General features: G+C 41.0%; 1 protein-coding gene across 1 annotated transcript in view; it reads left to right on the plus strand.

Moving 5' to 3' along the window:
• Positions 1–27,457, plus strand: part of LOC130195138 (ethanolamine kinase 1-like) — a 27,651-nt gene extending 194 nt beyond the window's left edge. Inside the window, exons 2-9 of the mRNA XM_056416455.1 lie at positions 129–288; positions 7,733–7,995; positions 9,124–9,261; positions 13,464–13,612; positions 14,110–14,193; positions 15,853–16,013; positions 20,781–20,854; positions 26,684–27,457. Coding sequence (XP_056272430.1) covers positions 129–288; positions 7,733–7,995; positions 9,124–9,261; positions 13,464–13,612; positions 14,110–14,193; positions 15,853–16,013; positions 20,781–20,854; positions 26,684–26,762 — 1,108 coding nt within the window. The 3' untranslated portion in view covers positions 26,763–27,457. The remainder of the gene's footprint in view (positions 1–128; positions 289–7,732; positions 7,996–9,123; positions 9,262–13,463; positions 13,613–14,109; positions 14,194–15,852; positions 16,014–20,780; positions 20,855–26,683) is intronic.
• The last annotated feature ends 508 nt before the right edge of the window (positions 27,458–27,965 follow it).

Here is a 27,965-nt window from a genome sequence, read left to right on the forward strand (position 1 = left end):
TAGATTGTTTGCCTTGTTTCGAACCCACATCGGAGGATGTTTTGATGGTCTTCCAACAGAGTGGGACTTTGGTCCAAAAGTTTCTGAACAAGTGGTTCTAGACCCTTAAAACTTTTTTTTCCCCGAAGGGGCGAAATCTTCACGTCGGCTTTCCCGTTGAAAATGAACGGTCGGAATCCGCTTCTCCACGTGGACCTCCAAATCGATGAGCGCGAACCTCGGAGAGGAATCCTGGAGCTCCTAAGCAGACTGCGTCCTCATTGGAAGCCGACGGACATTCAGATGAAGGCAAGTGAACGGGGGTTTTTTTTGCGTCGAAGGGATTCAACGACGACCGTGAAGGCGACCGTTAAGGGTCTAAATGTGGCCGTTATTGTGTGTTTCTGCCCTACGTTGAATGTCATTTCACAGAATGCCAAACGGTTAAAGATGGTACAATTGGTAAGGTTTAAGCAACAAATCTATTCGGTTAAGGTTAGAGGAAAGATGCATTTTTATTGGAAATAATAAAGTTACGTAACAAATTAAACATAATGTAACCCTAAATAAACAACAACTGCCCTGAGCGGACTTTTAACATTGCTTGAAAGCGTAACTCGATAACATTTTGAAACAAGCACAAAGTCGATGCTTACTTTTGGTTTCCCAGGGTACACGGACTTGGGTCATCTCGATAAGCATCCTGTGTTTGATCGACCCCTTCACGACCCCTTCCTGACCCCTTCTTTCCCCCTTCTTGTCTCCTTCTTGCTGCCCCCTTCTTGTCTCCTTGCTGCCCCCTTCCTGCCCCCTTCTTGCCCACCCTATCGTGGAGCTTCTCAGTTGTTGTACTCGTTTTTCAATGAAACGTAACTTTCCATCTACGTCATTCGCCCTGACAGAATACCGTGTACCGTAAAAACAAGCGTTACATGTAGATGTAGAGCTTGGTGTCGTCAGCATAGCAGTGGACATGGAGATGAGGAGGGGGCCGAGTAACACACCTTGAGGGACTGGTTCTGTGTCTGATTTTAATTTATTGATCTCATTAACTGTTGGCAGGGAGAGAGGTTGAACCAGGATACGGCTCAGGAAGAGATGGGGTGGTGGATTGTAGTCCAGTAGTACTAGGATGCTGAGGGAGTGGTCATCAGAGGAGAGTATGGAGGTTGTTGGTGACTTTGATCAGAGCGGGTTCTGTGCTGTTTGAGATCCAAATCCGGATTGAAAGGGTTCATACACATTTGTTGGTTTTAGTTGGTGCGTTCCAGTATTTTAAGACAGAAAAGAAAGATTGGAGATGGGTCTGTAGTTGTTGGGTTGACTGGGTCAAGGCCAGGCCTTTTGAGGACACGGCCAGTAGACAGGGTTGATGATAGGGAGGAGGAGACAAGCCATGACTAAAGTGAAAGGGATGAGGTCCAGGTCTCCAGGCCAGACAGTGATTCATTAATATCTGAGGGGGAGATTAGGGTCAGGGAGCATTGGGAGAGTGACGTGTCAGTTAGCGGGGGATTTCTTAACGTCGGAAAGTGGAAGCCAGGTTCAGGGTTTGGAGGGGAGGGGGTAGATGATTAAAATGACCAGCGGCTTGAATGTCAGGTGTTAAAATGAGGGTGGAGTTTTAGAAGTTTTGTTTTTGACGTATCTCAAATAGGTTTCTAGGGATAGTCTTTATAGCTTTTGGTGGTCGACAGGTCAATCTGACTCCGGACTTTAACCTCAGAGAGATGTTTATGTCCTGGGTGTCACCAAAATGTATCACTTATTTAAATCTGTGTCTGAAGCCAAACCAGTTTAAAAAAAAAAAAAAAAGTTGACCACATGTTTATATCTGTTTAAAAAAATTAATCCCTAAAAGCGAAATTGAGAATGCATAATAGTAGCATGAGAATGTAATTTAGTGAGGGACGGGGTTGGACTGTGGTTCTAATTCAGAGGTTGAATGTCAGATTGATATGTCACATGACAAGAGGTGTTGCTTTGACATTTGCAAATATGTCCTTACAATTGTGTTTGTTAAGCGCCTTCAGAAAAAGTGCTGCGTGGATGAAATAGAAGACGAGACGTCGCAACGGTCAAACTTTTCTCCCTGCGTTCATTTTCAAAAAACATCCAAATTGTTAAAAGTGTAGACTCACAACGAGGTTTTAGTCCTCATATACAAATAAATTCCATGTTCTTTCACCCTTTTGAGTTACTGCAATTTGAGCCGTTCCACTGTGCGATTTCCCCTCATGGCTGCTTAGGAAAGATCCTTCATAAACCTTCGTGAACTGGCTTTAATATTATCGAAGGAGTATTTTACAAAACTGCAGATTGCTGCAATATAAAACTGAACAGCGTGCATTCTCCAGCCACCCCATAGTACCACATGTGTTCTCTTACTTAAAGAGCATGCTATCCTTCCTTTTAGTAGTTGTTCAGGATGTAGTTGTTGTTGTCTTGTTTGAATAATTTTATTGGAAAGGTCAGTTAAAACAACACAATCAGTTTTTTCCATGAGTAGAAATGCTCTATATTCATATATAGAGTTTCTATGTCATAAAGAAACATGTCCAGCTTCATATTGCTCTAAATATTCACTAACTCAACAACTCTGCTGCTAACAATGGTTAACCAGCAAGCGCTCTATTTTCTTCAGTCATATTTGCCAAATAAGACAATGGCAAGTATTTTTCGGACAATATTTAGCCTTTTTTTTAAATAAGCGTTTTTGTTCATTTCTTTAGTAGAAACCAGTTGGCCAGATTTATTTTTGGCATTGTGCATTTCTGCAAACCCAAATATACAATAGATGTAAATGTGTTTGCCTTTGACGTAGTACAACAAGGAGGTATAGATATTTTTTTACCGTAATCAAGTATTTTTGAAGCCTAAAACTAACCAATAACTTCTACGTTAGCTACAAAGTGCGAACGAAACGCAAGACTAATAAAAACGTACAAATGAGATATTCAACTCATCCAATGGTTACAGACGTGGAATAATGCCAACGACCTTTGTTGCCGAGGAAAGAGAGGCAGAATAACACGTTGTTGGTTCCGATCTTTTCTTTGGATTTGTTGAAAATGACCAAAAAAATACGTCGCCATCCATATGCTTTGTAATAGAAAGCAGTGGTCATGTCTTGCGTATAAAAAAAGGGAAGAAACCCCAAGGTAAACTGGACAAAAGAAGAAGATGTTTTTTTTATGATGTCAACCCTGGGAACAGATGTGTATTGTTGTCAGAGAATCTGTTCAGAACTGGATAATCCCATTCTGGTCCCATGTGCAAACACAAGGTCCAATCTTTCAGAGAAATAGGGTTTATGTTTGTTAGGTGACAGCGTATTGGGTGGGTGACCTCTCAATCTACACCAGGTCCAGTCGTGTACACAAAGGACTCGATGTGTCAGACCCAATGACGATACTGTGTTCATCTGAAAAGTCACACTGTACCGGGAGCAAGGACATAGATTTCCCGTTACACCTGCGCTTTAAACTTGTCTTGTTTGTGAGTTTATTTTGTATATTTTTTTAAAAACTACTTTGTCATATCTTATGTTTCACCTTTGCTCTTGTTTGTGTGTTTTTTCTTTTTTCTAACTACTTTGTCATATCTTATGTTTCACCTCTGCTCTTGTTTTTGTGTTTAAAAAAAAAATTCAAGGCAATTTAATTGCTTTAAACATGCACTTTAACGTTCAAAAGAAATTAAAAACAAAAAAAGGGAAAACGAGACAAAAGAAAAGCGACGAGACAATGTCAAAGGGTTAATTAAAATGAATAATTTGAACGTATGTAAAGGAAGAAAACAAATATGCCTTCTTTTAACGCTCATCTTATTAATTAAAAATTGGAAGAAAAAACTTCATGGGAAAAAAAATAATATGTGCGGATTGGAGAAACCGGGAGTTCGATAACGTCAAAGCCATCGGAAAGTATCCGAGTGGCTCTTCACCCGACGTATAAATGCTTGATCCGATGTCAAGGTGGACGTGTTTGTTCACTTTCCATCTAGATGGATAAAAAAAAACCACACACACTCAGTGTGTAGCAGAGACCTCCGAGGTTCAGAGGACGCCACGGGGACTGTGGCGGAGAATGAGAGGCTCGGAGAAAACCGCCGAACCACAACAAATGTCCCGCGGGGCCTTCGCAAGGCAAACAGTGGTCACTGTGGTATTGTTGTGTACACACACACACACACACGGGGCAGCACAGGCTGGAAGTGTGATGTTTAACTAGTTCAGGCTGCAAGCTATGGAGGACTCAAAATGACTTAAGTATAAATAAATAAATGCATGAATAAATATAGGAATAAATGCATAAATAAATGTATAAATAAATGCTTAAATAAATGTATAAATAAATATAGGAATTAATAAATATAAGTTATAAATCAACAGGACATCATTAAATAAATATATCTCTACATTTCTGTATTTCTTCATTTATTTATTTCTCTATTTACGTGTCCACACGTATTTCTTCATTTATTTATGTGTGACATTTACGTGTCCGTATATTCAAATGAGCTGGGGCGGTCCGAACCTCTGTCTAAAGCATGATTGGTCACAGGAGTGTAATGCACCTGATGTGTTGTGCTCTACTACTTCTGCCTGGCACATGAAGCTGAAGTTGGCTCGCTCAGCTAACCGCTAGCAGAAGTTAGCCGAGACAGCTTTTTGACTTCAGCCGTTTATCATTTCCAAGTACACTGAGTACAGACTCGTGTTTTCTTGTGAGTCTGGTCTTGGGAGTCTGGTTTTGGGAGTCCAGACTCTCGAGGACGCAGGACGGTCTTTCTGGTCTTGTGACGTCACCACATCAACTGTTCTTGCTCATGAATTTACTCCAATTATTCACTGTAAAATACTTTACAGTGGAGTAGAATGTGTTGCGGTGTTCACTGTTGTTTGGCGTAGGCTACGAATAAACGGTAATAACTATACAACGTCTCGTAGCTTTTCTGACCCAGGGTCGCTACAATATGAAGTTATGAATCTTAACCCTCAGTCAAATTGACGTAACGTTATCTTTTAATAAATAATAAACTCTTTGTGCTCTTTAGATCCTCCAAAACCTAATTATATCTCATGTTTAGCCGCTACGGAGACGTCAGAGCCAGCGGAGCATTTCAAAAAGTCCTGCCGAGATCAGGCTTCTCTCGGCGGCCACACAGGCGCCCGGAGCTCAGAGGTCCCGCGAGCAGAACCTGAAATCTCCGTCGCATATCCTTATTAGGCTGAATCTCGACAAACCGACCACAGATTTGATGCTTAAACTACTAACTTCTCGGCTGAAAACATCCTTAAATTACATTCCGTGACTCAACAACAATAGTATTTAGAATGTACAGACAAGAATGCATTATAAACACTGTTCGTCTACAGGTCCAAGTGCTAGGGATCGATTGCTTCTGTCTTGCTCCCCGACTTGACCAATCCTGTTCAACAATGAGGTTCGGACCGCCCAGCTCATTTGAATATACGGACACATAAATATCACACATAAATAAATGAAGAAATACATGTGGACACATAAATAGAGATATAAATAAATGAAGAAATACAGAAATGTAGAAATACATTTATTTAATGATGTCCTGTTGAGTTACAACTTATATTTATTCATTCCTGTATTTATTTCTGTATTTATACATTTATTCTTGTATTTATTTATTTATTTATACATTTATTTAAGCATTTATTTATTTATTCTTGTATTTATTCATGCATTTATACATTTATACTTAAGTCATTTTAAGTCCTCCATAGCAAGCGCCACGTCCGTCATCACTGTTACATTTACCGGCGTCTATTTCATTTTACATTTATCTTTGTGCAGAATACATTTGTTGACACATGAGGTCAACATCGGGACCCTTCTGGGCTCAGATTGAAGTCACAAATATGTAATAAAGTGCAGCCGGAGCGAGTCATGAAACCTAGAAGTGACTCTTTTTGAATGTTTTTTTGATTGAAAGCCTGGAATGAGGTCTTTGGTTGACACGAGCTGAAGAGATATTAAACCCGACAGCCCTCTTCAATTTGTAAGCCTTTGCAGCTTCTTTTAAAAAAGTCTGTCGCGGACAAATTGCTAAATTAATTTAAATGTGTTTACTTGTAGACGCGGTGCCTCGTATTCACTTTTTACTTCTGGTGATTGCACCCACACTGAAAAAAAGAGATCAAATTGGTGTTCATTTGTGAAGATTATCTTTCTGTAAAAACATAACGGATCTTATTTTCTGCAATGTTATAAAAACATATTTGTCGAGGGAACCAGTGCGAAGCTTACTTCCCGGTTACCGGCCTTCACAAATACGTCAACCTTGCAAAAACCTAAGAGGACAGGTTAACCCGAGACCTTAGGGGACCTATATATATATATTAAATTACATGTATATGTTTTAATAAAATATATACATATTAATATATTTTTATATATATCAATAAAATATATATATATATATTTCAATACAATATATACATATTTTAATTAAATATAAAGTTGGACACATTTGAATCCTTTATACTGATTGAATTATGTATTTCATGTATTATTGCATCAAATTATGAAAACAATGTGTAATAATGTTTCATAACATTGTTGATTTAATTATTTAACTCAGGTTATCTTTAAATATGTCATATTAACCTTTAATGTCTGAATAATCAATAGATGTAGCTTAATTATGACAATAATAAACAACTAATTCTCAAAAATACAATGTGACCAAGTACACTTTGGTGTTTTAATGTTACTCAATACTTCATTTAAGAACCAAATTGTACTTTCTATTGTACATTTACTTCCATGGTTACTATGGAGGACTTCAAATGTCTTAAGTATAAACAAATAAATGCATGAATAAATACAAGAATAAATAAATAAATGCTCATTTGCATATAAGGACACATAAATGTCACATAAATAAATGCTTAAATATGTGTGGACACATAAATAGAGACATAAATAAATGAAGAAATACAGAAATGTAGAAATAGATTTATTTAATAATGTCCTGTTTTGGTATAACTTATATTGTACTTATTCCTGTATTGATTTATACATTTATTTAAGCATTTATTTATACATTCCTGTATTTATTTATTCATTTAAACATGTATTTAAGCATTTATTTATATATTCCTGTATTTATTTATTAATTTGTAAATTTATTTAAGCATTTATTTATAAATTCCTGTATTTATTTATTCATTTATATATTTATTTAAGCATTTATTTATAAATTCCTGTATTTATTTATTCATTTATTTAAGCATTTATTTATTGATTCCTTTATTTATTTATTCATTTATATATTTATTTAAGCATTTATTTATAAATTCCTGTATTTATTTATTCATTTATTTAAGCATTTATTTATTGATTCCTTTATTTATTCATCCATTTATTTATTTATACTAAAGACATTTGAAATCCTTCATTGGTTACAGGCTACTTTTAAGACTAATTGAGGCAGTGAGACCAGGTGGGTGTGTGTGTGTGGGGGGGGGGGGGGGGCTAACGAGTCTCAGGTGAAACTAATCAGGGCGAGGCAGCCAATCAAAACTGGCGGGAGAAGTTCACACAGAGGCAGGAAGTGGAGTGGCCTGAAGAGGTGAGTGTCAAAATAAAACGGGAAAACAAAAGTAAAGCACAACCCCAGAAATGAACTACGACCGTCATTTTTCCTCCTCTCTTCCAACTCAATGTAATTGAGTTCATTTTTAATTAAATGTAACTGCCTGTCCTTCCAGACGTTCACAGAAGGGATCACCAACCAGCTGATCGGCTGCTACGTGGCCTCCCTCCAGGAGCCCGGCTGCGTCCTGGTGCGTCTGCACGGCAAGATGACGGAGCTCTACGTGAACAGGGACCGCGAGGTGGAGATGCTGCAGGTGTTCCACAGCCACGGCTGCGGCCCGCAGATCTACTGCAGCTTCCAGAACGGCATCTGCTACGAGTTTGTGAGAGGGACGGTGCTGGAAGACGAGCTGCTGCGGCAGCCCTCCATCTACAGGTCCCACAGGCTCCGCTGTTTATTACACCAAAGTGCATTTATATCACAGTCCTGTGGAGAACTCTCATTCAAAACAAAAATAAGACTTTATAGAGTGCCTAAGAGAACGATTGTTATAAAAGAATTAAACATGAATGAATACAATCTATAGAAATCATACAGGTTATAGAATCACTCTATTAAGAATAGAGAGACTGCCTTAAAATAAATATATTTTAATAAAAATATATAGATATATATATAGAAAAATATATATTTTAATAAAATATATATAAATTATAAAATATATATTTTATTAATGCATTAAAATATCTAATTCTATGAAAATATATATTAAAACATATCTATAATATATATAATAATATTTTATTAAAATATATATTTTTCTATATATATAAATTATTATTAAAATATATAGTTTTATTCAAATATAAAGTTGGACACATTTGAACCCTTTATTCTGATTGAATTATGTATTTCATGTATTATTGCATAATATTGTTGAATTATTTAACAAGACTATATTTAATAATTTGTAATGTAAAAAGTTAAAACGGTAACCGATGTTGCATATCATATGAATGCTTCAATTCAATACCATTAATATCATATATTTATTATTTAAGCTGATAGCTAACTGCAGCTCCATGTTGTGGTCAAACCTTGACCACTCATGTTTTCTCAGGGAAAAGTTAATGATTGTCGGATCGCGTGTGTGTGTTTTGAGTGTCTCAATTGTGCTGACGCAGGTGTTTTTTTTCTCCTTTTTCTGTGGAGCCATGTTAAGTCGTGCCCCCCCCCCGGTTCATTCATCACCCTTGCGATAACAGAGCAGCGCCACTATTCTCCCCGCAGGACGAGTAGGACGCAACACAGCCGAGGCTCCACCGACGCACCAATCACCCCCGATAGCCTCTGTGGGGGATACCAGACAACCGCGTGTTAAGAAGCCTTGAGAACGAGGAGCCAAAAGGTCACGAGTAGAACAAGACCCCCTTCTTCTTTTTTTAAAGAAAGAAGAACAAGATAAGAGCGCTAAATGGAAAGGGAGTCGTGTTTCTACTCCCCTCATGGTTGTTTGTGCAATAACAGATCACCGAGAGAAAAAACATCTCTCTCTCTCCGCAGATTGATTGCAGCGGAGATGGGGAGAATCCACGCCATCCAGCCCAAATGCGGCCCGCCCGTCGAACCGTTTCTCTGGACCAAGATGTCCCACTTTCTGACCCTGGCGCAGAGCGGCTTCAGCAGCGGCCGCACGAAGAGGTACGACACCCCCTCCATGTGTGTTGGGATGCCCGAGGTGGGGGGGGGGGCCTTCAGATGGGCAGACCCCCCCCCCTCAGCCCATTTGGGGTCTCCAAATGGGCTGAGGGGGGTGGAGGCTCAAAAAGGGCAAAAAAGAAGTGATTCATGGAAGTCACATGGAAGTCTAAAAAAATCCAGGAATTTTTAAATGTTTATTTCCAGGTTTAGAAAGATAAAGAAATAAACCAAAAGTTTTGGAAAAGTCATGGAAATTAGTTATATTCATATGTTCATTTACGCTGAGTTTTAATTAATTAATACTCTTTTAAAAGGACGCTTTAAAATATAAGCCGGCATTCGATATTTCATACTTATACTAATTTTACATAAAAATATTACGTAAAAATAAAATTTAAATTCTTTTAATCTAAACTATTGTCTCTAATTCATTTGTCATTTAAGGTTAAATACTCTGTTTTGGAATTCTCATTGTTAGTTTAAATACGACATTTTATCACTTTTTCATATTATACACCGAGATTTCACAAAATGTTTGATTATTGATTCGTGAATTTAAAAAAGAGCCACATGCCAGCATTAAAACGTAATCTGTAGATTAAACTCATGGAGCTAACGTTGGCTCCAAATGTCGGCTAGCAGCTAGCTGTCGCTCCATTGGTCGGCTAGCAGCTAGCTGTCGCTCCATTGGTCGGCGAGCTACAGCTGATGGTCAACAGGAAGTTAGAAGTTTGTTTTTTAAAATGTTCTACCTTTTTGTGTGAAATCAAGAACACGTTGTCGTTGTCTGCCACCTTTTAATTATTGGAAATTGCACGTAAGTAACAGTAACTAAGGGATGTGAAGGGGGCGTGTCCTAGTGGATGGTCAACCGTCCAATCAGGAGAGGGTTTAAATGAAGCGAGAGAAGAGAGCCGTATATCAATGAGCTCGGCTTTAAACGCTTATCTATCCAGATAGTTTGTTTTGCGTTCTTCCGTTTGATAGAAACCAGAAACACGTTCCACGTCTTTATCTTTTCAGCAGCTGCTTTTCCACCGATGATATATATATATTTTCGGCACAGGAGTTTCTGTATGTGAGCTTCCAAGTCATCCGTTAAAGAAAGAGAAGGAGGAGGAGGCGGATGACAAGAGGAGGAGGAGGAGAGGAGGAATGAGAAGGAGGAGAGGAGGGAGGAGGGAAGGAGGAGGAGGAGAGGAAGAGGAGGTGGATGACAAGAGGAGGAGGAGGGGGAGAAGGGAGGAGGAGAAGAGGAGCAGGAGGAAAGAAAGAGGAGGAGGAGGGGGAGAAGGGAGGAGGAGAAGAGGAGCAGGAGGAAAGAAAGAGGAGGAGGAGGGGAGGAGGAGGAGGAGAGCTCCGTGATGAGGAGGAAAGCTTTCTGGATTCAGAGACTAAAGTCCCACAAGCGAGTGAAGAGAACTCTCAGAGTGACTTAACTCTCTTTTTAAGTCTATTAAAGTATTTATTTAATAATAAATACATTTATTTTTGCTCCTGGAGGAAATGATGCCAAACGGATTCTTTATGAGAAACACCGGATCAATTTAAGACACCAAAAGTTCTGATATTATGGAAGAACCGGGACTTTACTCGCTGTCATGTCGGCCTCCGGGCGCCGGCTGCACCGCCCTCAGACCACCAGTAGATGGCGCTACACTGTGAGACACTGTGTGGCGGAGGGAGGGAAGACATGACCAAGAAAACATACCAATACTTAGGATGGAAAAAAAGTCAATAAAGTGAAACTCCACGGTATAATTTATAAGATAGATAGAGATCAGATTTAATCGCTTTGCATATACACTTGTTTCTGGAACACACACACACACACACACACACACACAGCAGAAGCTTTGAAACAGGCATCAGAGGAAATTTTATACTTGAGAATGTACGAGTGCTGGTATGAATGATATGTTCAGAGGAAATGGTAAAAGAAAGGCAGAGAGAGAGAGAGAGGGAGGGAGAGAGCGAGAGAGAGCAGGAAGAGGCTGCACCTGCAGAGGAGGTCTTCAGCTCTCAAGCCACCCGCTGTGCACAGAGAGCGAGAGAGACAGATACCAGGAAGGAGAGAGAGAGAGAGATGGGGGGGGGGGGGGGGTAGAGAGGCTGCAGCAGCTGCGAGGGTTCGGAGAGGAGAAGTCAGAGATGGGAGAGAAAAGAGAGAAAAGGCAAATGGAAGGCAAGAGCGCAACCTCTTCTTCTCCCGAAGACCCCCCGCCACGTCTTCCGTTTACACGCCCGCGAATGGCATAAAAAAGAGAGAAAGAAAAAAAAATGCTCGGCTGGTGTTTGAAATCATATGTAAATACGGCACATTGATAAGGAAGCGGGCGCCAGAGGAGGAAACTCCACTAATTACCTTTACAGAGAGTTGACGAGAAGCAGGAGGCGAACGCACTCGACGAACTATTCCTCCGTGAGAAGAGAGAGAGAGAGGAAAAGATCTGATGGCAAGACGACAGGTTTCCATTTAAAGTCGCTTTTTAGCTTCTTGACTCCCCGAGTCACGGAGGTTTTCTGTGGTTGCGTTAGCTTAACGCAACGGACGGGTTGAAAAGGAATCAGGGCGATTCACCCTTCAACTGTGGTTTAAAAAAGAATTCACATAGAGAGGAGGTTGATAAATTATGCATGTCAGAGAGGGAAGATTATTTGTAATTTTTTTTTTGCAACAGAAATCTCTTGACAGTTTTTTTCTAGGACCGAGATTTGCTATTTGGAATGAAGTTATTTGCACCGTTTCAGTTTTTAATGAGATATTAAAAAGGTCAAAACTCAAGCAGATATATATTTTTGTGTGTGTTTCGTTTATTTTTCTGCAGGGAAACAACAATTAATATATCTCACGGTGTTAACGCTTTACATCTCACGAGTGTGTGTGAGTGTGTGTGTGTGTGTGTGTTACCGGAGCATCTGTTTGTTCCCCTCCGCCAATGAAATAGCCGGTGTTTCATTTACACCGTTGGCAGCTAGCCCTCTTTATCATGGGGGACACACAAAAAAAGGAACAATTAATTAGCCGGCGTTGGATGCTGGCGGCATTTTTCTTCCAGGTGCATTTTGTATTTTGTATTTTTTTGCACCGACATCCAAGGACATTAGTGGCTTCCTTGATCGAGGGAGTGAGAAGGAGGCACGTGACCTCTCGAGGAGGCTCGGTCGACGGCTTCGGTTTACAAACATGTCGCTCCTGGGAAGAAGAGGAAGGAATTTGAGAGATTTATTTTTATTTTTTAAACATAGCTGCACTCTCCCCCCCGGACCACCGGGCCATTTAGTGAAGCTCTCCACGCTCTGGAGAGGATTTGTGAAGACCCAATATTTCTAAAGATTTGAGAATTAGCGTGAAGCGTGTTTTTCTCCCTCTGAAGTCAACGTGACTCGGAACACACGATTCAGATTATTTTAGGGAGTACGATCCCTTAAAGTAGTCGAGTCACGATGTGTTACCAATAACATTTAGAAATAGTTCCACTTTGCAATGAGGCTTACTCAATCGTACACATGTATTTCTCGCTACTTTTAAGTGTTAAAAATGTTTTTACATGCAAATATAATTAGTTTGACATGCAAACAAAACTCTTGTTACAGGTTTAAATTAGCTCCAGCTAAACAACAACAGCAGAATATGATTTCCACATTAATGCATCAGTCGTATATTCCCAAAATATTAAATTTAAGAATGTGAAAAAAGGGGATTATTCTTTTACTTTTGACACCTTGAATACATTTTGCTGATAATATATTCTGTACTTTCACGAAATTATATTTTAATTACAGTATCCTCGCGAAACGCCAACAAAGGCAGGTCTCAGATGGAACAATCCGGATTACACTCACCAATAAAAAAGGGTGAATCTTCAAAATAAAAGTTAAATAAGGAGTTCAAAGTCAAATTATTTATTTGTTTAAAACATCATCATGTGCCAAAGTCAATACTTCACAGTACAATCAGCCACTGTGGCTACGTACGTATTTTAGGATGACATGTTTGTATGACTGCGTTGGGATATTTGCTCAATAACGATGACGCAATGATGTGTTAAGATAACAAACTAACAAAGATCACGTGACGTGTTTTTAATGTATTGATCCAAACTAAAAGCTGAGGCATTGGCACTAAGGTCGTCTTCCTCGGGAGCATTGAACTGGACCGAAAGAACCCCGAGTGACGCGGTTTCTTGTGCCTCTTCCAGTGCCGCGGCTCCCCAAGAGGTGCCGAGCTTCGAGACCCTGTCGGTCGAACTGGAGTCCCTGAAGAGATGCCTCTCGCAGGTGGACTCGCCGACCGTCCTCTGCCACAACGACCTGCTGACCAAAAACATCATCTACAACCACAAAGAGGGTGAGGAACCGGCAACGCCAGCGCACGCTATCCAGAAAGGACCCAGAAGGGCGGCCGACTAAAAGGCTGAACTGAAGAACCTCCACGACCGACTCGCGCTAAACTCTTCTGAATCGTGGCGGGGTGAAGGGCCTCCGTCTCGTCATCGAAGCTAATGCCAATAACGACGCAGGCGTTTTTCTTTTCAACGGCTTTTAACGAACGCCGCTCGCCCCGAGTATCGACGCACAAAGGCAGACCTCTGCGCCCCCCATTAAAAAAAATATTGTAAACGTCTTTGCGGCATCCTTTCTTTCTTTTTTTCATCATTGTGATTTTTCTTTCCACGGCATATTTCTACAAGGATGTCTCTCAGTCAAAAGAGACTCCTTGTGCTTTTGACTCCCACAAGGTTTCCGTACTTTGAATAAAAACCATACCTAAGATGTGTTCTTCTTGTTGTCTTGGTAACCACTGCTTCTTTTCCTCCCCCCCACATCTCCCTCTCCTCCATCAAGGAATGGTGAAATTCATTGACTACGAGTACGCCGATTACAACTACCAGGCCTTCGATATTGGCAATCACTTCAATGAATTTGCCGGTAAGGTTTTTTTTCTTCTTGTTTTCCGTTGTGAAAGTTCAATTTGCCTCCAAATCTGTTTCATGGCCAGAACATTCATACACGATTGTGCCCTTACGAGGGATATTGAACGTACAGTAAGTGGGATGCAGAATCCTCGTCCGGTTCGTCGCGTCTCTTCCGCTGTGATATCCTTATTTTTACCGTTCTGCCATTACGTGGCACGGGAACCGCCCCTCCTCCGAAGCTGCCCAGACAAATTGCCGTATTCAGGGATAAAAGCGTCTTTGATGGAGCAGCTGTGTTGCGGCGGAGCGTTCTAAGGGCTGAACAATCATCAGTTTATCACTTTTAATGTAGTTCTGAAGGAGCATGTCATGTCAGCCTTCGTGACGGCACCCTGAAATTACCGCGGTGCCAGAGTTAAGCTGCAGTGACCCGAGTGTCAAGCTCATGAAAGCTTATGAATCCCTTTTCATGCTTCTGTTGATAAAGACACAGTACAGATGAGGCAATTATCACAACTGCAATAACTCTTTTACTTCATTTGCACGCCATACAATCAGTTTTCTAACCGATTTAAAAGTCGTCTGTTTTCCGTTTAATATACAGCATGCCGTGATGGAGGACATTTTCATCAGGGCTGTAAGAATACTCAGTTACATTGGACTTAGTCAAAGTATGGATATATATTCTGCAAAATCCACTGGAAATGAAAAGTACTGAATGTAGAGTGTTCTCCTATTTTATGAATATATATTATGATTGCTGGTTTACTGTGTGAGACCGTTTCAGTTCCACTTGGAGCTCATTTGAACTATTTAAATAGTAATATATCATATTTTAATAGATTATTAGGTTGTTTTCCTGATTAAAACTCTTTAGTAATTTTAGTTTCGGATTATTTATCAGAGGTATAGAACAGAAATGTTGAAATAAAAAAGTTCCTTAAGTACTAATAATCAATAAATCAAACTTAACCCTTGTGTTGCCTTCGGGTCAATTTGACCCGATTCAATGTTTAACCCTCCTGTTACCTTTATATTTTCTAACATATTTTACCCTTGAGGTCAATATGACCCCAGCTATTAAAATCTCCAGAAAATTATTAGAATTAATATTGTTTTCCAAGTTTAAGTGTGAGGTACTTTATGTTTGTTTGTTGACTCCCGAAAGAACACCGACATTAAATATTGAATCGGGTCAAAATGACCCGAAGGCAACACAAGGGTTAAATAGTTCACAGATGAGATGAAAGAACGAGTGAGTTTCATAGAAACTGCAGAAAAGAGAAAAAGCAAGTCAGCAATTTAACAATGACAAATTGAGAGCTGAATGAAAAGCTTTAATAACATTAAAAGTTACAAAACATGAAATAAAAAAATAGATTGATAATAGAAACATGTATAAAAAAGTACACATTTCACAATTATCTGACATTTTTAATTCAACCGATTATTTGTGAAGAAATCATCTCAAATCATAATGAAAATAATCATCAGTTGACCATCACGATATTTATTTGATCATCCTCACTAACACAAAGGAACAAAGTGATCTTTGCTGTACGCTAATATGTTTAAAGGCTATAATAATTGATGTGGAACTCCTTAGTTTTGTCCCAACTGTCAGTTCCACTCGTCCTGTGCATATATACGTGTGCGTTGTGTTTTTTTTGAGGCGTGAACGATGTGAACTACAGCCTCTACCCGAGCCAGGAGCTGCAGCGGGATTGGCTGAGGGCCTACCTGGAGAGCTACAAGCACAGCACAGGAAGTGAGGTCACGGTCACCGAGGCGGAAGTTACGCAACTCTACGTCCAAGTCTGCAAGTTCTCCCTGGTAAGAGTTTCATGATGAAGAGCCTCAACAATATGTCACGACGAAGAGCCTCGACACTATGTCACGACGAAGAGCCTCGACACTATGTCGCGACGAAGAGCCTCGACACTATGTCGCGACGAAGAGCCTCGACAATATGTCACGACGAAGAGCCTCGACAATATGTCACGACGAAGAGCCTCGACACTATGTCACGACGAAGAGCCTCGACAATATGTCACGACGAAGAGCCTCGACAATATGTCACGACGAAGAGCCTCGACATTATGTCACGACGAAGAGCCTCGACACTATGTCACGACGAAGAGCCTCGACACTATGTCACGACGAAGAGCCTCGACACTATGTCACGACGAAGAGCCTCGACACTATGTCACGACGAAGAGCCTCGACATTATGTCACGACGAAGAGCCTCGACAATATGTCGCGACGAAGAGCCTCGACACTATGTCACGACGAAGAGCCTCGACAATATGTCACGACGAAGAGCCTCGACATTATGTCACGACGAAGAGCCTCGACAATATGTCACGAAGAGCCTCGACAATATGTCACGACGAAGAGCCTCGACAATATGTTACGACGAAGAGCCTCGACAATATGTCACGACGAAGAGCCTCGACATTATGTCACGACGAAGAGCCTCGACAATATGTCACGACGAAGAGCCTCGACAATATGTCACGACGAAGAGCCTCGACAATATGTTACGACGAAGAGCCTCGACAATATGTCACGACGAAGAGCCTCGACATTATGTCACGACGAAGAGCCTCGACAATATGTCGCGACGAAGAGCCTCGACACTATGTCACGACGAAGAGCCTCGACATTATGTCACGACGAAGAGCCTCGACAATATGTTACGACGAAGAGCCTCGACAATATGTCACGACGAAGAGCCTCGACAATATGTTACGACGAAGAGCCTCGACAATATGTCACGACGAAGAGCCTCGACATTATGTCACGACGAAGAGCCTCGACAATATGTCGCGACGAAGAGCCTCGACAATATGTCACGACGAAGAGCCTCGACACTTTGGACATTTAAAAGAAGTATTATGAGTTTAGTGCATTTCAACAATATTCGTACGTGTGCAGACCTCCAATCACAGGGAACAATTTACTTTACTGTACAAAAATGGAAAATAAAAAAGCCCCCCCCTCTTTCTCTCCTCCTCTTCTCCTTCTCCTTCCCTCCTCTCCTCCTCTTCTCCCCTCCTTCTCCTTCCTACCCTCCTTCCTCCTCTCCTGCCCTCCTCTCCTCCTCCTCCTCTCCTCCTTCCTTCCCTCTTCCCCTCTCCTCCTTCTCCTTCCTCCTCCTCCCCCCCCCCCCTCCAGTCGACCCCCCTCTCTTCGGGGGTCTGATGGACTCCATCCCAGTTGATTAGAAACTGCCGCAGGGGGAAAATGAAAGACGGCAACCAAAATTATTTTCTTTTTCTTTTCTCACGACCACAATTTTCATTCTTTCGGTGGCGAGCGCCGCTGGACCATCTGCCTGGAAAGTGCTTCCATAGCTCAACGCAATATGCAGAATTGTCCCGACCAATTTTGAGGTGGTGTGAATGTCTCCTGAAATAATAGCCCAGAAATGATGAGGAAGCGTTTTACTTTAAGACAGCCTCGGCCAAAATAACAGAGAAGGGAGAAGTGAGGGGGGGGGGGGGGGATGAAGCCCGGGGAGGCGATAACATCACGTTGATTGAAATCAGATTTTCTATGACAAACCGAGGAGCACTCTTGACTCCGAGGGAAGTGGGAGAAATTGATCACCGGCGCTTTAACAAGCCAAGTTTCCAACTCGGATTGGTTTTTGCTGAGCCGCGTGTCAAAATGAGGGACATTCAAGTCTGAAAGCTTTAGGAAATCACGGGGTCCATTCTCCATCATTTACAAGGAATTGAGATGAAACTTCTCCGTTTCGAAAATATCCACAGAGAGGCGATTCACCCACTAAATGTTGTGTTTATGTACAACATTAAACTTAATTAAATGTCATCAGTCTTTTTAATCAGTTTTTTTCTTTTGTCGCAAGAGAAAAATATTACTTAAAAAAATACTAGAAAAGATCAAAAATATTCAATAGTTTAATGATATTACGAAACTTATAGAAAGGTTTGTTGTTGTTTTTATAACAAAAGCAGAAATTATTTGATAATCGATTAAAAAAAATAACTTAAAAGAATACTAGAAAAGATCAGAGATATTCAATAGATCTCTAACGATATTACGTATAGAAAGTTTTTTAAAATATTTTTTATAACAAAAGCAGAAATTATTTGATAATCGATTAAAAAAAATAACTTAAAAGAATACTAGAAAAGATCAGAGATATTCAATAGATCTCTAACGATATTACGTATAGAAAGTTTTTAAAAATATTTTTTATAACAAAAGCAGAAATTATTTGATAATCGATTAAAAAATATAACTTAAAAGAATACTAGAAAAGATCAAAGATATTCAATAGTTCTCTGACGATATTACTTATAGAAAGGGTTTTTTTTATTTTTTATAACAAAATCAGAAACGATTTGATAATCTATTAATTGTATTATTTATTTATTGCAGCTACTTAAATGTGACATTAGTATGTGTTTTCTAAGTTAGTAATTACACTGATTTGGGGGTTTCAAGACCTCATCTTGGGAAATTCTGATAAGACATTTCCACTATTTTCTGACAATTAAAATAATTCAATAAGAAAATTATTATTATTTAATTTTTCATCGCTATTTAAATCTATTTTACCATTTGCATTTGGCCACTCGATCTTCGACCAGTTATTCACTCAGGCTTTATCATTCATCATCACATCTGCTAAAACCAGAATATAATTTTAATAATGTGAAACACGCTTTGGAAAAATTCCAACAACTATAACAATCATCAATTCGCTCTGATTTCGATGAATATTTATATATATTTTAAACAAACGGTAACTTTTTGTCTCACCGTCATATCCCGCGGTAATTGCTTGTAATAATCAAACTACATTGAATTCCCGCGGTAGTTAAAAGACTCAGTCAGTGAGAATACAGACGAATAGTCAAAAGCGAGGGATCCTGCGCCGAGGGGAGCTGTGTGGCATCACAGACGCTGGCCGGTTGCCAGAGCTCTGCGGAGCGGAGCCGCCGCCTCCTTTTCGACTCCTAATCCCCGGCGAAGCGTGCCGAGACGCCGCGGGGTCTTTTCGACTCGCCTCCTCCGAGGGATCCCCCGTGATGTCACTCGGCCCATACGTCTCTCTCTTTTCTCTCAATGGCTCCCTCTTCTTAAGTGTAGGACTAATGCTCTCTTAATGGAGAGCGGTTATTAATCATAATGGGAACAAGCTAAATCTCTCTCCGACTCGAGTCAGAGATTAGAGATGAAGATCTGCCGGGGCGAAGGAAAAAAACCGCACATTGCTCTTCAAGTATTTCCTCCACCCTTTTATTTGATTATCAAATAAAAATGTGATTATATCACTGGGCCCGCAGCTCAGAGGTCCCCCCGTCTGGATCGTATTAGGACTAGCCGCTATTAGTGGTCCCGCCATGAAGATTTACAATATGGGTGGAGAGAACGACGGCGATTTATGGAGGCGCGGAAGTCCGCGAGCTTAAGTGAGCAAAGCCATTAAGGCGGGAACCATTCAATACGGAGGTTTGTCATCCTGACGGAGCGGCGTGCGGCGGTTATGGGAGCGGTGGCGACACGACGTCGACTGGAGGTCACCGGAGTGCGTTGTTTATGGTTCTACTCCGTTGGCTACAGGAAATGTAGCTTAAACATCGGAGGAAAAACAACGTTGGCAAAAATAACGTTAGCAAAAAAACAATGTTAGCGAAAACAGCGTTAGCGAAAACAACCTTAGAAAAAAACGTTGCGGGAAAAAACGTGAGCGAAAATAACGTTAGCAAAAAACGTTAGTGAAAACAACATTAGCGAAAACAACGTGAGCAAAGACAACGTTAGCAAAAACAATGTTAGCGGAAACAACGTTAGCGACAGCGAAAAAATCTGCACCGCTTATTCTCACGACGGTGCGAACACCGCACACATTATCCAGAGTTATAGACTTTTTAAACGTCTCCCGTCCTGAAGCTGCATATCTGCACGCAGTTAAAACGAGTTGAGTCATTCCGACATTTGACCCCGCCGTGACCCCCCCCCCCCCCCCCTGGAGGGTCGAGAAGAAGTGCGCTCGTGGAGCTTTAATTGGTTCGGCAAAAAAAACGTACACGAGACTCGCAGCCGGTCGCACACTCTAGCTGCCAATTCTATTATCACTCTAGTTCTAATAACACACACACACACACACACACACACACACACACACACACACACACACACACACACACACACGTTGTCATTACTTTAACTGATGTCAATGTAATGGGGATGTGCATTTTATTCTCATAAGAAAGCAGAGTCGGCACTGTGTAAACAGATTTATGTCCCTACAACACGAGTAAAACACGACACACACACACACACACACACACATTCCTACGTTACCCACAGTGCTGCTGTGTGCATGCTGCTCCAACCAAGTGTGGACATCTGTTTCTGGTCACCGCGATAAAACCAAAATATAATATAGCTTTTAAGGTCAGCACTTTTGACAACAATAAAATCGTGTCCACTGTTACGGTGATACCCCCAAAGTCATGTATATTCATTTCATAATGCAATGCTTTGAAAACTAACCATTCATAAACACTTCTCTCTCGTACGTTCCTTTTCAAACATTGTTTTTCTTTCTCTTCCACCAGGCGTCAAACTTCTTCTGGGGTCTTTGGGGCATCCTGCAATCACGCCTCTCCTCGATTGACTTTGACTTCCTGAGGTTTGTGTTTTTTGACGGAGGCCTCCTCCCCCTGGTTGTGTGTCCGGGTGTCAGTGTGTGGTTGCAGCACGAAATAGACGCGTTGTGAAAATGGCAATATTGAAATCTACGTCCTCCAGACGTTGAGCAACTGTTTAATGCTGAAACACAAAACCACAGAGAATATTACGACCCCAGTGCAACTTTCAGGGTTCCGCCTTGTTGCTTAACGGCTTCATGCGTCGCCTAAATATCCACAAAGGGGTCAAATATAATAATATCCTGTGCACTGAATTGAAGCACTTACTTTTAGACAAACACTTCTTTAAGATTGTCTGACCAAAAATTTGTTGGCAACAGAATTGCAGCAAAGGGCTAAGAACCAGAGTCCAGATTAAAATATATATGTGTGTTTTAAGACTTTGCGTCTCTAAAATCTAGATTAAAAACGGTCCTCTTCCTCTCGTCGTGCCTCAAAGGGAGACAAACCTAATATTGATAATGAAAAACGTGAAACCATCTCCCTTTCGTCACTTCAAACCGCGAATCACCAAACCCTAAAGGCTCATCTTTCCCATTTTTTTTCAAAAGAAAAATGTATTTTCCTTTTTTTAAATTATGCTTTACGATCCGCGCGGTTGTCTTTTAAGCGAGTCCAGGAGACATTCCTCGCTCCCGAGCGAGCGGACAATAAAGTTCAGGGGGGTGAAATGTTCCCACCCCCCCCGCTCCTTTCTACTTCTCCGCGTGCCCCACCCACCGCCACGCAGTTGTGATCGTGATCCTAATCGCTATTGACACACGGCACCCTCCCCTCCGCGAGGCTTCCTCCGCTAGCTCGACTACATCGGCGGATGGGGGGGGGGCGCCTCATTTTTTTCGATCTGGACCTCGGGAGGAAATGTGATCCAGAGGGGTGCCGAGGCACAGAGGCACTATTGTTCCCGTGCCGTCGGTCCTCCCTCACGTCTCCGTCTCTCATCCCCCCGGCCGGGCCACATGCGCCTCTAGACGTCTGCTCCGCTAAGCCGCCAGCTGAGGTCGTCCTAAAGTGCGCGGAGAGGGTCGGGTTACCTTCCCTTTAACTGGAGGGTGAGACGTATAAATATATATATGAGCTCCAGAGTAACGATGGGGAACCAGGTTGGAAGGCAGCGCTGTCTCCCAACACACACACACACACACACACACACACACACACACACACACACACACACACACACACACACAGGTCGTAATTCCTCTGCCAACGCTACTTTCAGGATTCGATGTAAAGCAATAAACAAAGTGGAAGGCAAGTTTGTCCTCCCTTTTCATCTTTTCATTTAAATACATCAACAGTGACAACTTCAGTCATAACCTCATGAAACTGTCCTTGTCTTTTGTTTCAATAGCACCACAAAAAAAAGCATTGAGTAATTTATTAAACGGGTAAACTTTTACTTTTCTTTCATGATCTTCAGTATGAAATGCTGATTTTAATGTTGTAAAAACCCCAAGAGCAAAAAGCCACGAGGGAGTTAAAATTAAAACGGCTCCGTACGGTAATAAAATAGATATTATAGATATTGGGAGTGAATAGCGTCGGCGCGTCACGACTGGCTAGCTTGTTAGCTTGTTAGCTCGCTGGTCCAACGAATAGTCAGGTGACTGGTGTGACCAGGCCTTGAATGTACCACGCATCTTATATTTCAACAGCGGAGATCTGCTTCTAAAAGTCAACGTTAGCTTCCTTGAAGGTGCAACAACACGCGGGAGTTCCCCCTCCGTTAGCTTACGCGTGAGTTAATCTGCAGCTTGTCTCGTTGGACGACCGGTAACTCCCATCGTAACTGTACGGAAAACATCGGGGGGAAAATGCGGAAAAAACGTGTTTCTGAACTGGGAAAGAGGCAGAAACACAACAAAGGACCCCAAAACACACAGATGCCGATTCTGTATCGCTATCGCATGACTTTGAATTTCTTACTTGACAAATTACGGACGTGGCAAACTTGCAGAGGATCAAGATCACAGACAACCTCCGCAAAAAGAGGCCCCCATGTAATGCTAGTCCTGCGGCTTCAAGGACTTTTCCCCAACTTAATCAAAAAAATTTTTTTTGCCATCTTGAAACGAGATGAAGCGCTTTAAACAAAGTCCAACTCTTCAGGTCGCTCGCCTTCACTTCACCAGCTTCTGACTTCTTCCGTCCACGACTTGCTTCTCGGCGTCAGGCGTGAAGAAGAATCAACGCCTCGGAGATTCTTTCGCGAGAGTTAATCACCGCGAGACCGAACCGTCGTAATTTCATATAATTCAACGTAGAAGGACGAACGTCTGAACTTACTGGACCACAGCCTTCGCCAGGCAGTTAAATTCAACTCGACGGCATCGTTACGCTTTTCAGATAAACAAGATTATTTTTGTGGAAAGAGATAAGAAGAGTGAAACCCTGAATATGTGTGTACCGTGTCCCCCACCCTACCCCCCTCTGAGCCAAATCTCTGTAGACGTCCGATCAAGTGACAGGCGTCGCCCGGGCCTTGTGCTTTAACCGGGGCCAGATGTGGCTGTGACAATAGGGAAGCCACGAGGGGAACGCAGGCCCGCCCGCCCCCTCCACCGTCCATATTTACTTTCCCTTATATGATTTTATTCACGTGTTGAAAGCCGGCAAGTCAGCGTTTTTTTTTTTTTTTTGATTTGTGGACGCGTTGGCAAGGTGAGCCGGTATATTTGACAAAGACATTATTATGAGGAAATGAAACGAGGAGGAGGAGGCCCACTGTTTGGAAAAGCCCGACTGCAAAAAAAAAATTGGGGAATTGTGCACAAAAGCACATTGTGAAAGAAAATACCTGCTTTTTTGGAGGGAGTCCATTTCCCCCTACTTCTGCTAAATAGAAAAACATCTCAGTTTCATCTCTGATGATGATAAATGTTCTGCGCGCTAGTTCTGAGCCGTCGGCTGCAATGAAAACGGGGATGAATGGGATCACCTGTGAAGGTTGCTGCTCTTTTAATTGGGTGTACTCGAGTGTAATTCGGCTCATGAAAGGTGCGAGTGTGTGATGAGTAATTTGATTAACGGAACAAAAGTGTGCCGTAACTTTTTTTCGGGGTGCATTTCTTACATTGAAGCACAAACTGAACCTTCATACCTTTTTTACAAATGTGTACAAAGTGGTGTTTAAGAGTTTTTTTTAATCAGTTAATATGCGCTTTGTTATGTTGGAGAGCGTCTTTTCAAAATAGACTTACATCTTCACAGCAAAGTTATGTTGAGGCAAACCAAATACCTGGGTTATATTTAGGAAAAAGCGAGTGACAAACGTGTCACGTGACCAGGGGAGTCGAACCACTCCCGTGGAAGTCCCGAGTCATGTGACTTATGGCGTGAGCGTCGTATAAATCACTCTTTAGCGAGTTGAGTTTCATCCAATCAGGATCAAGGACGGCTCTGCGTTGCCGTCTGAGTCGATCGTCCACGGTAGCATATGGTTTATTAAAAATCTGTCCAGAGTAAATTCCTCTCGAGTGTTGCCAAAACCACAACGAGAGAAGTGAAAACGGTGCGCCGGCTCTACCGCGGTGGCGATTTCTTTTTTTCTTTCTTTTTTCTTTCATTCAATCTACTACTTTGGCAAAGGTGAGACGCACGCCGCACAACCTCTCTCTCTCCATCGACGCTCTTTGTACTCTTTGTCTGAAAGTGACCCGCGAGAGAAACCGAAAGAACGAGACGACGCTCTGAAGAAATGGCGAAGAGCGAAAACGACTGAAGTCCGATTCTCTGACACGATAATTAGGGAGCGGCTTCACGGCTTCACCCCCCGAGACGCAGGTGAAGAACAGAGCGAGGGAACGCGAGCAACTAAAAGTCACGTGTCTGAATTACGTTTGTTTTTTTCTCACCGCGCGATAAAAGAGAGAAAACTGATTCGACATTGAGGAGTTCGCTGAAAAGCGCTAATTAGAGGACAAACTCCTCTCAGCGCCTGCGTTTTTTTCCTGTGCTTTTGAAAACTTCACTTAATTTCAAAGGGTGCGGTATAATAATGGCCAAGGGCAACGGCATACTCAGACACCAGGTTTATTGAAGCGTTCGAGGATAAACTTTTCTCGCAGTTAAGTTGTTAGGCTTTGGCACGGCTTTCAGACTCTGTGTGAGGAGAGGCTCGACGGCGTTTATTGTTGAGCTCTCAGGTGGGACCCCGGAGTCAACACTGGACTCACTATATTCACTCAAACTTCAGCGGATGAGTCTACATCTTAAGAATAAATGGCCAAATAGGATAAAAATAAAAATAAAGGTCCTAAAAGATGACTTTAAAAAATGAAATATATAATAATTGTTTTTCCTTTTTTATATCATTTTTAAATGAATATATTTGGTTTTTAAGGCTCTATTTTTTAGACAAATCTTATTGATATTTTTATAAGTGCAGCCCTACATGTGAATAAACATGAATAAGAAAATTCCCAAAAGATTACTTAAAAAACCACGTATATAATATATGTTGTTCCTGTTTTATATAATTTTTAAATGAATATATTTGGTTTTTAAGGCTCTTTTAAAAAATATTTTTTGTTTAAATCTTTTATATATTACTCACACAGACGATACAGACACAATATGTGAAATATATATATATGATATATATATTATATATCACAATCCTATAAATAGAAATTCAAATATGTTCTGGCTTAATGAAAGAAAAGTTTAGGTAGTTTAAATATCTCCCACTAAATTTAAATACAGACTAAATATGTCATTATTTTGAATATTATTAATACCAAATTTTGTATTTACTTGTCATATAATGTCATTCATAACTCTAAAGTGTATTGAGATGCCTGCGACGATGCTCTTTAAATGAGATCAGTTTACTCAAAGCAATATTATTTGTGGCATTAGCCTAAACAAATTTTGGAACGTGACCGTGTTGTTGGTCTACGTTTTGTAATATGAAATATTGGTTTGATATGATGCTTTCTTTTAATTTCATAGTGGAAACTTATTTCACGTGTCGTTTTTTTGTGATATTTAAACCCAAAAAACAAGCAGTACAGGGCGAATTTGACATAGTGGCCAAGCGGTGGAACTACACTTGCGTGTCACGTAATGCCATGAGGCGCCAAATGACTTTTCCCCATTGACTTGCATTGGGAATGAATCATGGGGTTGAATCTACTTCCCAGAACGTTCCCTGATTCAAGTCGTTAGGTCCTAAATGGTGAACAATCCATTATTAGTGAGTTATTTCCTCCTATATTCACATAAATGAGCCAAGACAGTAGCCGGTTCTCTCAATGGGTTAAACTCTTCATCCGAAGTTCTTTACTTCATGTTTTGTTCAATATAGTTTTATTATACAGAGGAGGATAAATGATGCAGATGAAAGGTTCTTGAATATTTAGATCCCATTTCTATTGCCTAAACCAAGTGAAGCTAAATGGATATTCAGTTAATACTTCCCTTTATGTACTCCACGTATAATGAATACAAGGACATGGACGGAGTTGTATCTTTTGTGACAGTAGGATGGTTAAAAAAAAGAAGAAGCCACCCGACTGTCCTAAAATGTGAATCTTCAGTTCAATGCAAGCACATTGAAAGTGCTGGTTGTTTGGACGAAGGTCAACACAGGCAATCTCCCCTTAAAAAGAGACGTATATGTTTGTTAATTTATATAGCACGGGGAGGAAAGAGACCGGTAAGATGAGAAAACCCACACAGGAAGATGAGTAGACGCAACAACAGTCCTGGGTCACGCCGTAAACATCCAAGGACAGATTTGACATTATTTACTAAGAGCTTTGTAGAAGAGCGTTGCATTCGCTGATTATTTTTTCTCTTCACAGGTATGCCGCGGCACGACTCGGCTACTACTTTGAGAAGAAAGAGGAATATTTTGGATTGACAATGAGCGTAAAAAACTGAGGAGAAAGGACCAGTGTATTAAAAAAAATATAAGAAATCTGACGCGGCATCGCCGTGCCGTGAGTCCCGAGAAGAGTTCTCAAACGAAGGCATGCGATGCAATGCACCCCTCCCCCCACGCCCCTCCCCCGGTGTTTGTTATTTCATGCCGTAGTGTGAGATAATGTGTTTAGCTATCATTGTGATTTTTTAAAATATTCGTTTCACCGCAGTCTGTATACCGATAAGCCTTTTTGGAACATTGCGATGAAGGCCGTGCCAGAAACACATTAATCGTTGCCACATTTAGCCGAGTCGCTTAAAGCCACAAAAACTGAGCCCGATCATAAAACCCACGAGGGGTTATTTGCATGCTTATTCAGAGTGTACCACAGTTCTGATGGAAAACAAGGTTCAACTTATTTACTGTACCACGTAGTGCATTATTAGACGTTTGTATCTGGGGTCATTGTTGTAAAGCTGCTTTTTGTCCTACCATGGTATTATGTACATCGATTAGACAGTACATTGTGAATTAATTACCATTTTAAGTGTTAAAACTGCATGTAAATACAGTGTTAAACAGTATTATGTCCTGAAATGGGTGCGCAGCGTGAATCGCCCCACAACTTTGTCGTTTTTTTCTTCCAATTATAAAATGTTTAAAACTCAGAGAAACAAATAAAAAGCATCTTTCTTCGCTGGCTGAAAAGGTTTCTTCTGTTTTATTTCTCCTTCGACGGACTCTCTTCACAGAGCCACAGCAAGGCAAACACAACAGCAGCTTATATCATTAATAATGGGATATATTTATTAAATTGGGGCTACTTATTGACTTATTGCTGCAGCATTAGTTTTTCGTAGTTGAAGCCGATGTATCACCGGCCACTCAGACGCCGTTAACTTTGTTTCTCTCATTAATTAAATATCGATGGACAAGTTACTTTGTCTTTATGGACCACTTCATGAATCAAAAGCACCGGGTTCACCTGAGTGAAGTGATTTGAAATGACGAGGTAATCAATTGCTCATCAATTGAAGTTCATCATCGGCGTATCGGCGGACTTCCCAGCCTCGCTGCCATTGGTCGACCTCCAGTGAGACCCTTAAGAAAACTAAGTGAGCACGTTGGTACCCTGAATGTTTGGGTCAGGAGGGGTAAAGCGGGAAGGTCCCTCAAGGTCACAGGTTTGACACCCGGCTCCAACTGTGGAAAGGTCCCTA

This window comes from Pseudoliparis swirei, chromosome 6 (assembly GCF_029220125.1).
Source record: "Pseudoliparis swirei isolate HS2019 ecotype Mariana Trench chromosome 6, NWPU_hadal_v1, whole genome shotgun sequence".
Taxonomy (NCBI): domain Eukaryota; kingdom Metazoa; phylum Chordata; class Actinopteri; order Perciformes; family Liparidae; genus Pseudoliparis; species Pseudoliparis swirei.